Here is a 15,677-nt window from a genome sequence, read left to right as displayed (position 1 = left end):
GTTGCAGAGTCAGCGGGGGCTGGTTGCATAGTTCTTCTTCCGATTGGTCTTTCACGATTTCTGCTGCCTCAGGTTGTTGCGCCTGTTCTGAATCATTAGCCACAGCTGTTTCATGAACACTGACAGCCGGGCTCTGCCCCTCAGACACTCCTGCATCGCCTGGAAAGTTGACAGCTTCCCCTTCCTCCTTGCTGTCCGAGATCAAGGGCGTGACAAGCAGTCCCTGCGCTTGCCAGCAAGGTGTGTTCACTTTTCCAATGCCTTCTTTCGGGTCTTAGTGCTGCGTTACAGTCCTACAATGTTGTTTAAAAAATAGCTGTATTTTCCCATTGTAGGGAGTTTTGCTCAAACTGGAAAAAACTCTCTCCCTGCTGGTGGCTTTGTGTAACACCCTTTAATCACATTGTCAATTCCATCCCACCAAGCCTAAGCATTTTACGGTGGTTGTAGCCTGTAATCTGGAAAGCGCCCTGGAGAGGTTTGTCTGCAGTTGCCACTGGCTCATCTGCAGTTGCTGCCCGGAGACTCTGGAATGCACTCCCTGCTGAGATGAGAGCCTTCCCATCTCTGACAACTTTTTAAAAGTCTCTAAAGACTCCCCCCCCCACCCAAGGTTTTTAACTGGACTGTGGTTTTAAATTGTTTTAAGTTTTTGATTTTAAATCTGTTTTATGTTGTTGTAAACCACCCAGAGGCATATGTTTGGGGTGGTCTACAAATTTGAAAATACACCCACACACACACGGGCGGTGCCTTGATTTCCTTGGGTTTGCAGTCCTTGGGGCAGGGAGAGGATAAGCACACCTCTCCCCCCCCCCGTCCACCGCTTTCCCATTCCACAGGCTGCGAGGTTGGGATGCCGCAGCATTCAGCCACAGTTCATGCCAGTGCCTGACTGCCTTTCCACTCTCCCTGCTTCCCTAGTGCTCCGGGGCCTCGGAATCCCCACCCGCGTGGTGACCAATTACAACTCTGCCCACGATACCAATGGCAACTTGATCATAGAGCAGTACTTGGACGAGAACGGGAGGTTGCAGCAGGGAAACCGGGACCTCATATGGTGAGTGGGTATGGTGGGGGGGGGGCAATGTTCCCTGGAATAGGGGTTCCCAGACATTGTTGACTACAGCTCCCAGCATCCCCTGCTGCAGTGACCTTTGGCTGGGGACAATGGGAGTTGTAGTCAGCAACATCCGGGAATCCCTGTTCCAGGGAATACTGGTGCAGGCTGATCCAGCATACAGGTGAAACTCGGAAAATTAGAATATCGTGCAAAAGTCCATTAATTTCAGTAATGCAAATTAAAAGGTGAAACTGATATATGAGACAGACGCATTACATGCAAAGCGAGATAAGTCAAGCCTTAATTTGTTATCATTGTGATGATCATGGCGTACAGCTCATGAAAACCCCAAATCCACAATCTCAGAAAATTAGAATATTACATGGAACCAAGAAGACAAGGATTGAAGAAAAGAACAATATCGGACCTCTGAAAAGTATACAGTGTACTGTGCTTGATTGGCCAGCAAACTCGCCTGACCTGACCCCATAGAGAATCTATGGGGCATTGCCGAGAGAAGGATGAGAGACATGAGACCAAACAATTGCTGAAGGCCGCTAATGAAGCATCCTGGTCTTCCATAACACCTCATCAGTGCCACAGGCTGATAGCATCCATGCCACGCCGTACTGAGGCAGTAATTGCTGTAAAAGGGGCCCAAACCAAGTACTGGATACATATGCATGCTTATACTTTTCAGAGGTCCGATATTGTTCTATTCTTCAATCCTTGTCTTCTTGGTTCCATGTAATATTCTAATTTTCTGAGATTGTGGATTTGGGGTTTTCATGAGCTGTATGCCATGATCATCACAATTATAACAAATTAAGGCTTGACTTATCTCGCTTTGCATGTAATGCATCTGTCTCATATATCAGTTTCACCTTTTAATTTGTATTACTGAAATTAATGGACTTTTGCACGATATTCTAATTTTCCGAGTTTCACCTGTACACTTAGGAAGGATTTCAGGCCCTCAAGTCTGAGAGCCTTTGCAATGATGAGGTTATGTGGGTTCAGATCCCATACTCTGGCCTTGGAGGAACTGGGGCAGGTACCTTTCCGTATGTATTTAAAAGCTTTCTGCCCTGCTTTCATAAAATCTCAAAACAGTTCACAACTTTAGAAAATTAAAACAGCCAGGAGCATTTTCAGACAGCAGGCTTTACTGTAGGTTTGCTGCGAGACTTTACTGTGAGTTCAAAGTTGCCCAAAAAACTGAGGCAAAAAGTGGATTTTTTAATCCTGGATATAAACTGGGCTACATCCTAATGCACAATGAAAAAGCCAAATCGTGTGTCAAGTACTCCCTGATAGCTCGCAGGGACTTCGGGTTAAATCTGGCCGATATGTGAAAGCACGCCCTCCATTCCAGAGGAGATGCAAACTAAAAGCCCTGTGTGAAAAAGCTCCAGGCAATAAAACGGTAAAAAAAATTATACAGTCAACAGTCAGTTACAGCAATACAAGCATCCATCCAGAAGGCAGCAGAGGCACCTTCCGAGAGAGAAGGCCCCTCCAAAGAGGAGACGGACATGATTCTGGAGGTGCAGGTAGCAGGAAGTTGGATGCTGGATCCTGGTCATGGCAACAGCTGTTGGTGACATTCATGACCAGGATCCATAACCAAGTTGCTCTGCAGCATTGCAACCACCTCTGGAAAGATCTGACTGCAGTTTGAAGTACTCGTGTCTTTGTTTGATGCTTCAAAAATACAAGAGGTCTGAGTGGTTACAAACCTCTTTTACATGCAAAGTGAAGACATCAGTGAGAGCAATTGAAAAAACAGAAATGCAAGGAGATGCAAAACTGAGTAGTAATTATTGACTGATATACAAAGCAAGAGTGTGCCAGCACAGCAAGAGAGCAGCCTAACAGAACTTCCCAACTAACTGCTCCAGTGCATTGGGGAGAATTTTGGACACCCTCCCCTTCCCCAAGAAGCCCTCTGTGCCACCAAAAAAATATGTCCCTGAGGGCTGTGCAACCCACGGGGACATCTTTTTGGGTGGCACAGAGGGCTTCCTGAAGAGAGGGAGGGTATCAAAACTTGCCCCTTCCCCACTGCTCCGGTTCATCCTTGCTCTGACTGTCAGTGCCAGCAAGGGGAAGGAATAGGTCCTTGGTCCATCTGTTGCAGTATTTTCTACACTGACTAGCAGCAGCTCTCCAGGGTGTAATAGAAGGGTTTTTCGCCACTTTACTTGGGAATGCTGCCAAGGAGTGAACCTGGGACCTTCTCTATGCAAAGGGCCACTGCACTATGGCCACTCCCTCTTGTATGATGCGGAACTGAAATGGGCCACTTCACTTGCCTGACAACCAAGAGAAGCAGGGAATTGGAGAGGAGAGCTGGCCTTGTAGCAAGCATGACTTGTCCCCTTATCTAAGCAGGGTCCGCCCTGGTTGCACATGAATGGGAGGCTAGAAGTGTGAGCTCTGTAAGATATTCCCCTCAGGGGATGGAGCCGCTCTGGGAAGAGCAGAGGGTTTCAAGTTCCCTCCCTGGCAGCATCTCCAAGATAGGGCTGAGAGAGATTCCTGCCTGCAACCTTGGAGAAGCTGCTGCCAGTCTGTGAAGACAATACTGAGCTAGATGGACCAAGGGTCTGACTCAGTCTATGGCAGCTTCCTATGTTCCTAACCAGGTGGGTGTACTTAATGCCTTTATAACCAGAGCAGTTGATACCATATTCACCCAAATAGAAGGTGAGACTGAATAAGAGGATGCCTCCTTAAAAGAGGGGTCAAATACAAGCCGTACCTGTATTTATCCAAAAGAAAGGGCCTCTGAATTTAAGATGACCGCCGCCCCCCCCCCCCAATATTTGACAGGAAAGAACCGGGGGAAACCCCTCATCTTGGATTCGGGTAAATACAGTATCTTGCGACAGAAAAAATAGGAAAGGAAATTGTATGCTTTTATGCCACTTGGTCCCATTCCAGATTAGCAAAGCCTTAATTCTGGTGCCCTATTAATGGTGGTTTATGGGATCTGCTGCTGAGACTTTGGCTACCTCATGTTGATGTACTGAATGTCAACTATTGTACTAAGCACAGGGGGCAGGAATTCCTGCAGACTGCATTTCAAGCGTTCCCACCTCCAGCCCCTGTACAATTAAAGGCTGTCCACATTGAATGTTTCTGCTTTTGATGTGCTAGATACTGATAAAACCAGAGCCTTCGTCAGCCAAGTTTTTGCTGTCGGTTATCTTGTACCGTTAGTGTGCCTGTATCTGGCAAACCCTGGCATTTATCAGAAAGCACCTAAAAGAGTATTCCACAGGTGGAAGCCGGGAGTTTATCAAACGGGGGGGGGGGGGCCTGTGGAGCCGCTCTGGAATGCTGCAACCTTATGAAGGGAAGCATGTGCGGCATGCAGCTCCTGGAAGGCAGGGAGGGGAAGCATCCCAGTGATATTCATTCTCTCTCTCTCTCTCTCTCTCTCCCTTCCACAGGAATTATCACTGCTGGGTGGAATGTTGGATGGCCCGTCCAGATCTCCCAGCTGGCTATGATGGTTGGCAGGCTTTGGACCCAACGCCTCAGGAAAAGAGTGAAGGTACTTGTGCCCAGCAGTAGGCTGCTCTGGCCCATAAGCCATGAAAACACTGGGAAGGGTCTGTGCTAATTTCCAGAGATACAGGCCAGACAATCCATAGGGTCTGTGCTCATTGTCAAAGATGTGTTCCTCCAGGGGCCTTTTCTTCACCCCATATTCACAGCGTGGGGTGCATCTTCTCACAAAGCATGTAGGAGGGGTCACTAGGGATGTGCAAAAAATTTCGGGCACAGATCGATCTGTGCCCGAAATGAGCAATTTCAGGTGATTTGGGGCTGAACCGAATCACCCTCGATGTCCCCCGATATTTTGGGGGGCCGAGCCGAATCACCCGAATTTCGGGGCCAAAAAATTCGGGTGATTCGGCTCATGACCGATTTTGGGGGATTTTTTGAAGTTTTAGTGACTTTGGGGCAGTTCGGGGGCATAGAAAGGGAACTGGGAATCAGCCCTTTGCCCAATCCTCCTGAAATTGGGGTGGTAGCTTCCACCCATTCGGCACTACCACCCCACCCCAAAATTTTGCCCCTGGGCCCTTTCCCCCCGAATCAATTCGGATTCAGATTCAGATTAAATCTGAATCCGAACCGAATCAAGGGTGATTCGGGTGGCCCATATTTGGGCACAAAACAGAACAGGGGTGATTTGGTTCGGGTCCCGAACCGAATCACCGAAAATCTGAATTGCACACCCCTAGGGGTCACATTCCTGAGACAGCACATTTTGGAAGCAGTTCTTGAGCAGACAAGGCTCAGACCAGGGGAGCTTTGCTTCCTGGAGCTTTGTGGACAGGAGTTTGCAAACTGATATCAAATGAGTTTTGTGTGGAGTTTAGTGGGAAGCTGTGTGGGGAGGTACACAAGCTGTCCCCCTTTATCACAAAGGAGACATCCAGAATGAAAAGGTGAGTACTTCCACACTTCCTTGGAGGACAGAGCTTAAAACCTTTAAATAGCTTACAACTAATTAAGACCTAGCTTTCTGGTTTAAAAAAACCCTATATATATCCTAAATAGCCAATAAAACTAGTTGTTAAGGTAGAATGCCGGCAGGGGAGTGGGTGCTTCCCAGTGTACTGCTTAGTGTTGCATGTAAGACTGTCTGCCTGAGGGGCAGACGTCGTGGATCTGTGCTTGGTGCAAAGAGCTCCTGGCCCTCAGGGAACAAATTAGTTTCCTCAAAGCCAGGTGGCTGACCTGGAGAAGCTGGAGGAGACAGAGAGGTATGTGGGTGAGACCCTCAGGGATATGATAGAAGCATCCCACTCCCAGGCTGACAGCTCCTCTGCTGTCATGGAGAATGAAGATCTTGGGGAAGGAGGACATTGGTCTGAGGAAGAGGGGCATGTTCCCTTAGAAGGGACCCCTCCTTACTCCTCCAGGGGGTGGGGGCCCCCTAGTACTGGGTGATTTGATAATTAGGGGCATAGAGAACTAGGTTTGTGGCCCATGTGTAGACCACATGATGATTTGCCTGCCTGGTGTGGAGGTTGCAGACACCACACACTGCCTAGATAGGCTATGAGGCAGTACTGGGGAGGAGTCAGCTGTTGTGGTACATGTTGGCACCAGCAATGTTTGGAAATGTAATTTGGAGGTCCTAGTAGCCAAATTTTGGCTGCTAAGTAGCATATTGAAGTCTAGGACCGCCAGGGTATCGTTCTCTGAAGTGCTACCTGTTCCATGTGCATGGCCACTGAGACAGGCGGAGCTGAGGGGTCTCAATGCATGGGTGATACGGCGGTGCCAGGAGGAGGGGTTTGCACAGGGATACATTGGGGGGCAGGCAAGGCCTGTACAGAAGGGGCGGGCTCCACATGAACCAAGATGGAACCAGACTGCTGGCACTTAAAACCAAAAAGGTTGCAGAGCAGCTTTTACAATGACACCTGGGGGGTTGCCGACAGGAACTGGGTGGTGTCTGGTTCGGCAAGCAAAATCCCCGAAGGTGCGAGGGTGGAAACCTTTCAGATAAACCAGAAAGGGACAGAGGAGAACCAGGAGTAGAGCAGATGGAAGCACATCATGGCAGCTGCTGGTCAAAAAGGTCAAATGGCCGTAAGGGAGATAACACACGCCACCGCCAGGCACGAGACTCGACGTATAGGTGTTTATATACCAATGCAAGAAGCCTCTGAGCCAAGATGCACAATTAACCTATGGATTCTCTGCCACAAGATATGGTGACAGCCAACAGTCTGGATGGCTTTAGAAGGGGCTTGCTTGCTTGCTTGCTTGCTTGCTTGCTTGCTTGCTTGCTTGCTTGCTCCCCAGCCTCAGAGGCAAGATGCCTTTAAATACCAGTTGCAGGGGAGCAACAGCAGGAGAGAAGGCAAGCCCTCACCTCTTGCCTGAGGGCTTTCCAGAGGCATCTGGTGGGCCACTGTGTGAAATAGGGTGCTGGACTAGATGGGCCTTCTTGGGCCTGATCCAGCAGCAGGGCTGTTCTTACGTCCTTATCTTGCTGCTCTGGACTGGCCACATTTCCAGGTCTGAGAGGAGAAGAAAGCCATCTGCCTCTCCTTGCAAAGATGGACGGGAGGGGGGCTGATGAGGATTCCATGCGCCAAGGACCTGTTCAGGCCATTTGTAATGCAACAAGCCAGTTTTGTGGGATCCAGATGGCCTCTCTCAGGGAAGAGCTGTGGCTCCAGGGCGATCACAGTTTCCCAGCACTTAAGCCACAGGACCATAGATGGGAGGAGAAGATGTTTTCACCCAGCTTAATCCTGCGGGCTGGAGTGCTGCCTGGAATGTGGCTGTCACACATCACTGATGACAAGCCACACAATTCCCACACTCCGTCTTTGAACCATTTTGGGACCATTGAAATTTTTTCTAATTGCCGTCGTCATCATCATCATCCCTACAAGGACTGACCTCTGTCTCTTACGGTACCACTGCAGTGCATGAGCACCCATATAGCCCTTTGGAAAGGAAGAAAAGAGGGGACACCAGCAAGCCATTCCTGCCCCAAGAACTAGGTCTGGCCAGCAGCAGCTCATCCTAAATAAACTAGGGGGTCACCAAATGAGGTGCAGCTTTCTCGAGAGGAGAGCTGGTCTTGTGGTAGCAAACATGACTTGTTCCCCTAGCTAAGCAGGGTCAGCCCTGGTTGCATTTGAATGGGAGACTAGAAGTGTGAGCACTGTAAGATATTCCCCTCTGGGGATACAGCCGCTCTGGGAAGAGCAGAAGGTTCCAAGTTCCCTTCCTGGCAGCATCTCCAGATAGGGCTGAGAGAGATTCCTGCCTGCAACCTTGGAGAAGCCGCTGCCTCTGGGTAGACAATACTGAGCTAGATGGACCAAGGGTCTGACTCAGTATATGGCAGCTTCCTGTGTTCCTATGTTCCTGGCAGCCTATTTCTCCCATCTCACCCTGCCCCCTTGTTGACAAGAGCCATGTTGCCTGCAGGCTGGCCATTCGTCTGGTACAGCTGTTCAGGAGCTCTACCGGATGAATAGACAGTCTGCAGGCAGCGCAGCTCTCATTAATGCAGGGGTGGGGCAGGAGAAGCTGCCAGTGCAATGGACTAGGATGAGCTGCTGGTGGTACGGAGGTTGATTCTGGCCTCGTTGCTGGAGGTTGGGCCAAATGGCGGCTTCCCTCTATAGGCTGCTTAAAGTCCATGCTGCATGTTGGCCATACTTTCCTCTCCCCAGGAGTGTATTGCTGTGGTCCTTGTCCAGTCAAAGCCGTCAAAGAGGGACACCTCAAGTTGAAGTACGACGTCAAGTTTGTCTTTGCCGAGGTCAATGCAGACGTGGCTTATCTGATGCTCCAGAGTGACATGTCCCGAAGGAAGACCATGTCCTCCACTGTGGTGGGCAGGAACATCAGCACCAAGAGCATTGGCAGGGATGCCAAGGAGGACATCACCCACCACTACAAGTACCATGAAGGTACCAGAGGAGGACGCCTGGAGGCATCGGGGGGGCATGGGAGGGCCAAGGAGCTCACGAGGGTCATAGACATTTAGAAACGACGTGGATCCCCCCACCACGGCCACATCTCCCTCCCTCCATAAGAGGGCTCCAGCACATGTGCAGAATCCCTCTTGGAATTTAGCAGTGCAGGGAGGCATGTGATTGATACAGAGCTTAGCTAGCCCAAAGGCAGGCATCTGGCAACGTAGGGGAAGGGCCAAGGGGCTGTGGGGAGCCGGGCTTTGGGGCTGTGCAGCACCTGGCACACACCGCGGGGGCCCCACAGGAGGTGTGACGGTTGTGGCTCCCTTTTGGCAGGTTCCGAGGAAGAGAGGGAAGTGTTCACCAAGGCCAAGCACCACAAGGTCCCCGCACCAACCGAGGAGGGCTTGAAAATCAGGATCAAAGTCTCAGAGGGGATGAATAACGGCTGTGATTTTGATGTCTTTGCCGTCATCAACAACAACACGGATGCCGAGCGGCTCTGCCGCCTGATGTTTGGTGCCCGCGCGGTCAGCTACAATGGGACGCTGGGGCCGGAGTGTGGCTGCAAGGATCTGCTCAACGTCACCCTGGAGCCACATGCAGGTAAGGACAGAAGGGGACTGAGGAAGGACCGCTCCTCCTCCTCCTCCTCCCCCCTTCCTTCCTCCTCCCTCTTCCTTCCTCCTCCCTTTCCCTCCTCCTCCTCCCCCTCCCTCCTCCTCCTCCCCTCTCCCTCTTCCTCCTCCCCCCCTTCCTTCCTCCCTCCCTCCTCCTCTCCCTCTGCCCAGGATCCCTCTTGAAAGCCAGCCAGCCAGCCAGCCACTCCTCCCTGCAGGTGCCCCCCATCCACATGAAATTCCAGGGGTGGGTGGGAGGTTTACTGCAAAGACATAAGGAAGCGGGCTGGGCCTGGCCAGAAGGCACCACATCCGGCTTGGCAGGGAGACAGCCAAGACCCCCTCCTCGTTGCTGCTGGGCGCTTTCCAGACTAGACCCTGCAATGGGGTCAGGAAGCATCTCAGAAGTGGGCTTCCACACTTCCTGCACTGTGACACCGCAGTCCCTACGCGGACAGCAGGATGCCGTTCACATTGCCAATGCCTTGTCGCGAATTTAATCCCTGCAATGGACAGCTAGGACGTCCTCGTATATCCGGCGTAAGGAAGTTGCTGGTTTCTCGGGCTGTCAGTTGCTGCAAGACTGCTCCCCCTGCTGTTTATGTTCTGAATGTGACTTGCTCAAACGGAGGCAATTTGCTGCTGATGAACAGCTAGTCTGGAAAGCGTCCTGGGGAGGGAAGACGGCTGAAATGAGATCCTACTCCATTTCTGAGTGGAGGTATTTGTTTCCTGGTAGTATTTCTACCCTGCCTTTTGCACAAAATAAAAAAACCCTGAAAGGCAGTTTTACAATCAAGACAACGCTTAAAATGCAATAAAAAGCATCTATGAAAAGCAGCCAAGAAAAGCAGCAGTTAAATTTCAAGGAAAGTGGCAGGTAAACCGCCATCAAGAGCCTTTCAAGGCTCGAGCGAACAGGCTGGACTTTGCCTGGTACCTCGTCTAGTAAGGTCAAGTGTGCCATCGAGTCGGTGTCAACTCCTGGTGCCCACCGAGCCCTGTGGTTGTCTTTGGTAGAATACAGGAGGGGTTTCCCATTGCCATCTCCTCCTGGGCAGTCTGAGATAATGCCTTTCAGCATCTTCCGATATCGCTGCTGCCCGATATCGGAGTTTCCCATAGTCTAGGAGACACACCAGTGGGGATTCGAACCAGCCACCTCTGGCTTGCTAGTCAAGTCATTTCCTGCTGAGCCATTAGATGGCTAAATGGCACTTTATCTCATGCCTGCAAACTGGGCAAAGAGGCACCTTTTTAACGTGGTGATTCTCTTTATTGAGCAGGGGGAGAGTAACTGACCCCCCTCTCCGGCCCCAGCACAGCATCCCTCCAGTGACTGTTGCTGGTGTCTAGCTCATGTTTCTTTTAGATTGTGAGCCCTTCGGGGACAAGGATCCATCTTATTTATTTATGATTCCTCTATGTAAACTGCTGTGGAAACTTTTGAAAAGCAGTATATAAATTGCTCCCCATCCGCCTGTGTTTTGCCCCAGGGCTCAGCTCCACAGTAATCTTTGCCACAGCTCCATTTCCTCTCCTTTAACATTCTTGCTGGGCTTTCTTGGGGAGGGGAAGAGAGTTGCAGTCATGAGGCATCAAGAGCTCAGACGGATTCTTGGAAGAGGAGCAGCACATAAGGAGGAAGGTTGCCAGTGCAGAAACAGCAGAAGACGACACCTCTGAGGCAGGGATACCCAACCTTGGGTCCGAGATGTTGTTGGACTACAACTCCCATCATCCCTGGCCACAATGGCTGAAGCCCATTGATGATGGGAGTGGTAGTCCAACATCGATGTTGGGAACCGCTACTCTAATATTGCTAACTAGTTTTGAGTTCAGACTCATTCATGGGCACTGTAGTCCACACTGGAATTACTTTGCAAGAGGGAAAACGGAGCCCTAGAGAAAAAAGCCTTCATTCAAAAAGTGTGGGGCCTCATAAAGAGCAGGCAGCATCCTGGTTAGTTAGTTATGGGTAAGCACCATTGAAATCAAGGAGACAAGTTAGTCATGGCGAACTGAAGCTCCGTTCAGTTTCCATGGGACTGAGTCATGACACACCGGCTCCAGATGCTGCCCACGATCTTTATAGTGCGTCTTCTCTTCTTGGGTCTCTTTCTTTTTTCATGACGTTTCCACCCTTATGGCTGCCAAAGGGAGCTTTAACATGTGTGGACAGTGCCAGGGAAAGGCGTGCCTGGAGACATCTGAGCAAGCCTTCCAGCGGTCATGGGGTTCAGTGCTCTCTCCCACATCGAGCAAAAGCAGAAGAACCGATTCCAAACCTGCACGCATATTCCAGCATGTTTACTTTGAATCATGCTGCATCCCAGATCCTCTCTTCCCTGGAACCGAATTGGGGTGACACCACTATGGTGGTATTTCCTGGCGTGCAGATTTTTTTGCATGGAAAGGACCACATGGGGATGATAGAATAATGGAAAGACACTGTGTAGAACTGGAGGGGGATGGTGTGTCTGGGTCTCCATGTGGGTGAGGGGTTCATGCAGGCGCCTAATAACTTTGGAGGCTGTCCTTAGAGGGTATCGCTTAGGGAAGGACAACAGGGATCCATTTGGAAAGCAGGGTGCAGGCAAGCCATGCCCCAGGCAGGCAGGCCATCTCTCAGCTTCCTGCTGAGCTCCACCTCAAGGTTCTAGACGGTGATGTCAGAGTCTTCTTCCCCGTCGCTGTTGGTGGGGATTCTCCTCCCAAACATCCCATCTCTCCAGGTAGCCCCTCTACAGCCAAGGTTTGCCTTCCTGCCAGGGGCCCCAGGGCGCTTTCCAGACTAGACCCTGCAACGGGGTCATGACACATCTCTGAAGTGTGCTTCCACCCTTCCTGTGTCGTGACACCGCACAGTCCCGACGAAAGTGCCAGGGTGCCGTTCATTTGTCAGATGCCTTGTTTCGAATTTAATCGCTGCGACTTAGTGCTATGAAGTTGTTTATCCGGCGTAAAAAAGGTGTTGTTTTTTCGGGTTGTTTGTTTTCACAAGACTGCTCCCCCTTCAGGTTTTACATGTTGAAAGTTATTTTCCTGAATGGAGCATTTTGCCGCTTTTGAGTGGCTAGTCTGGAAAGCGCCCAGGAGTGGTTTTGGGCAGAGGGGGCAGGCAGGAGATCAGGATTCTTAGCTTTTTTTTTGAGGTGCATACACCCAGCTTATTTGAAGGGCAAAGAATAAGGTTCTGATCAATCAAATTCAATATTGTTAAAATGGATTTATCACAATTGTACATTCGGTTGAACTGAAAACTAGAAACCTAAGAATGTGTAACTGTTCAAAGTGAAGTACTACTACTTACAGATATTTATTTACCACTTTTCAACAAAGTACTCAAAGTGGTTTACATAAAATGATGGTGGTGGTGGTGATGAGGATAACAACAATAATAAAAAGATAGATAGATCCCTGTCCCCAAAGGGCTGACAATCTAAAATTATGAACGTCACAGAACCATGGAGTTCAGGGATGGGACGCTCTTTCTATGATCCGGCTGATTACCTGTCTCATGAGCTTCTGAGAAGGAAGGGGAGGGTAGCACTGTACTGAATACAGCCTTTGGTAGAAAGCTCTAACCTTTGCATATATTCTTGGGAGTCAGATATAATCAGCGGAGGCAGGCAAAGATTTCCCATTTCATACCTCTGCCTGAGAGCAAAGAGGCAACTGTGAATTTGCAGGCTTCTGCTTCTCTCCCTGTTTACAAATCTAAAGGTCTGCTGAAGAGAATGGAGGCAGAGATTTTTCTCTGAGTAAGAACAAGTGGTTGGGATAGTTTAGAACTAACCACGTGACCCACCCACCCTTGTCATTTAAAGCTAAAGTTGTGCCGTCGAGTCGGTGTCGACCCCTGGCACCCACAGAGCCCTGTGGTTGTCTTTGGTAGAATACAGGAGGTTTTTCCCTTTGCCTCCTCCTGCGCAGTCTGAGATGATGATGCCTTTCAGCATCTTCCGATATCGCTGCTGCCTGATATAGGAGTTTCCCATAGTCTGGGAAACACAACAGCGGGGATTCAAACTGGCAACCTCTGGCTTGCTAGTCAAGTCATTTCCCCGCTGCGCCATTAGGTGCAGGCTTACCCTTGTCATTTAGTCCTCCAAAAAAGTAGGAAGGCGGATTAGAACCACAGTGGGCAAAATGTCCCTTGGGCACTTCTGGAAGATCTCTGGGTGATCTGTGGCATTTTGGCAAGGGATTCTGACACCCGCTTGTTTAACAAGAGCAAAACCGGAAAGGCCTTTGAAATAACGGCAATGATACAATATGCTGCTGGAGCATAGAAAACATGGGCTGGGGGACCAGGAATGGGTCTTTATGGGAAAGGACAGCAGCCGATTAGATTCCTGCGCTGAGCACCTGCTCCAGGAGGCAAGCCGGAGTCTTGGGGCCTCTTCATTTGCAGCCCCAAATGCTCTCAGTGGGAACTGTGGGAGCTCTGGCCTCGTTGGTGCCTGCCTGCCCTCCCTGCCCTCTCTGTGCCCCTGTGCTCAGCGGCAGCTGCTCTCAGCCTGCATGCCCAGTGTCTCCGCCCCTGCTGCTGTTTGCAAGCTGCCTCTCCGTCTGGTGGATCCATCCCAGGCTCTGGAGGTCTAGGAAAGAAACAAGATCAGGCGCGGTGGGGGGGGGGCGGGGATGGGGCTGAGTCGTGTCACTGCCCGGCTACAAGGCTGCGGTTGCTTCACTTGCTCTTGCAGGTGCCCAATGAGTCTGCAGCTTGTTTGCTTGTGCACACTTGTGCATGGCTTGGGGCGTTTCCCTCCCTCCGTCTGGCTGGCTGGCTGGCTGACTCCTGTGGGCTTCGAGAGACGTTCCCTTGGGCTGGCTTGCATCGGGTGGCAAAGCAGTGAGTACTTGGGCCGGAATCCACACCCTGGCCAGCGCAGTCTGTGCAAGCGGAGAGGGGCATCCCGCCCCCCCCCCCCCAGCTGGCCACTTCTTGTCCTTTGCAACTCCAGGCCAGTGATTGATTTGATTTGACTTGATTGATATGCTGCCCTTCCCAAAGGGGCCCAGGGCGGTTTACACTTAAACCAGAAATACAGAGCAATTCAAATCAGGAACCAGCTACAAGCAGATTACCATTATGATTCACACTGAATATCACGAGAAGCCTGCCAGGCGAAAAAGAAGGGAAGACGTGTGGCCCCATGTGGCTCGTGGGTGCCCCAGCAGCTGGGGCCTCCGTCCAGGCAAGCCAGGAGCTGGCACTGGGGAGCGATGGGCACATTCCTGGTGCCAGCAGTCACGGCATGCCCGGCCTGAGGCCAAGCCGCAGAGCTCCGCAGTCCTGCCAGCGGCCTGCCTGGGAGGGGGAGAGGGGAGCTCAAGGGAGGCTTGGTTCCCTGCGGCTGACTCTGGCCCCCGGCCAGGCGTGTCGCGCTCCGCACATGGCTGAGGTGGGGGTGTCCAGACAGGCACGGCTTGCCGGGATCCTGCCTGGGCAGCAGCGTGTTGTGCAGACAGGCGTGCGAGAGGAAAGGGGGCCGGCAGGAGCCGCCTCTGCTTCCCAGCAGCAGCTCGGGTGACTTGACTCCTCTGCAGGCTGGCCATTGGTCCGGTAGAGCTGTGCGGTTAACTGCCCAGCTCTCCCTGATGACTGGCCAGCCTGCAGACAGCACAGCGCTCGGGTGGGGCAGGAGAGAGGGGAGCAACTCACGCCAACCCTCTTTGGGCACACACACACACACACACACACCCCGGGCTGCTGCACCCCCCAGCTCAGTGTGAGGCGTCAGGAGGGCCGCCTCGTTGCGTGCCAGTCCAACACGGAGTCGCTCTCTTCAGGCTGGGACTGTGGAGAAGAGACACACTGGGAGAGATGACCCCCCCCCCCCGCCCCTGCCCCACATCTGAGCCCTCTGGAGATGGCATGATGAGGCTCACTGCAGCATCAGCCCCGGGGGGGGGGCCAGGAGGGTGGAGGCATGGCACCACCATTCCCCGCTAGGTCCTTTATTCTCGAAGAAGAGCTTCTTTGGCGGGGGGGGGGGTGTTCCCCTCCCTCCTGCTTCCCCAAGTGGATGGCCATTGGCCTGCAGTTCCCTCCTCTTCCCCACAGGAGGCAGGCTTCCTCTGGCTTTGCCAGGGGCATGTAAAACCTGCTGCTGCGGCCAGGCAGGTGGGCTCCATGCCAGAGTCCTCTGCTGAACAAAGGGGAATCAGAGGCCAGCAAAATGGGGGCTGGAAGAGGCTGGCGGAGCCTCCTGAGTGAAAGCAACGCCCCCTCCCCTCCCCCCCCTCCCGCCGCGCCCACATTTGCGGTCTGGAGTGGGGCGCAAAAGCCGGCTCGGGCAAAGCACAGGCTGTCGTGTTCACGTCCCCGCAGGGACTGGGGCAGGGCAGGCTGCGAAGGCTGGCCGAGAGCCGCTTCTGAACGGCTGGTCTGAGCAGAGCCCACCCACCGGAGCAGGCGGCTGCTTGTGCCCAGGAGGGGCCGCGCTGAGGGCCCCCCCCGCCAGAAACACAGCAGCCCCCCCCCCCTTGCCTGCTGGCGCCCATGGGCCAGCC

At 52.0% G+C, this 15,677-nt stretch overlaps 1 protein-coding gene across 1 annotated transcript in view; it reads left to right on the top strand.

The window, feature by feature from the left end:
- Window positions 1–15,677, top strand: part of TGM2 (transglutaminase 2) — a 72,510-nt gene that overhangs the window by 46,552 nt on the left and 10,281 nt on the right. Inside the window, exons 7-10 of the mRNA XM_053247697.1 lie at window positions 925–1,060; window positions 4,522–4,625; window positions 8,290–8,529; window positions 8,872–9,141. Coding sequence (XP_053103672.1) covers window positions 925–1,060; window positions 4,522–4,625; window positions 8,290–8,529; window positions 8,872–9,141 — 750 coding nt within the window. The remainder of the gene's footprint in view (window positions 1–924; window positions 1,061–4,521; window positions 4,626–8,289; window positions 8,530–8,871; window positions 9,142–15,677) is intronic.

The sequence above is a fragment of the Hemicordylus capensis genome, chromosome 4 (genome assembly GCF_027244095.1).
Source record: "Hemicordylus capensis ecotype Gifberg chromosome 4, rHemCap1.1.pri, whole genome shotgun sequence".
NCBI lineage: Eukaryota > Metazoa > Chordata > Lepidosauria > Squamata > Cordylidae > Hemicordylus > Hemicordylus capensis.
The sequence above is the reverse complement of the archived record's forward strand: the minus strand, read 5'-3'. Positions and strand labels throughout refer to the sequence as shown.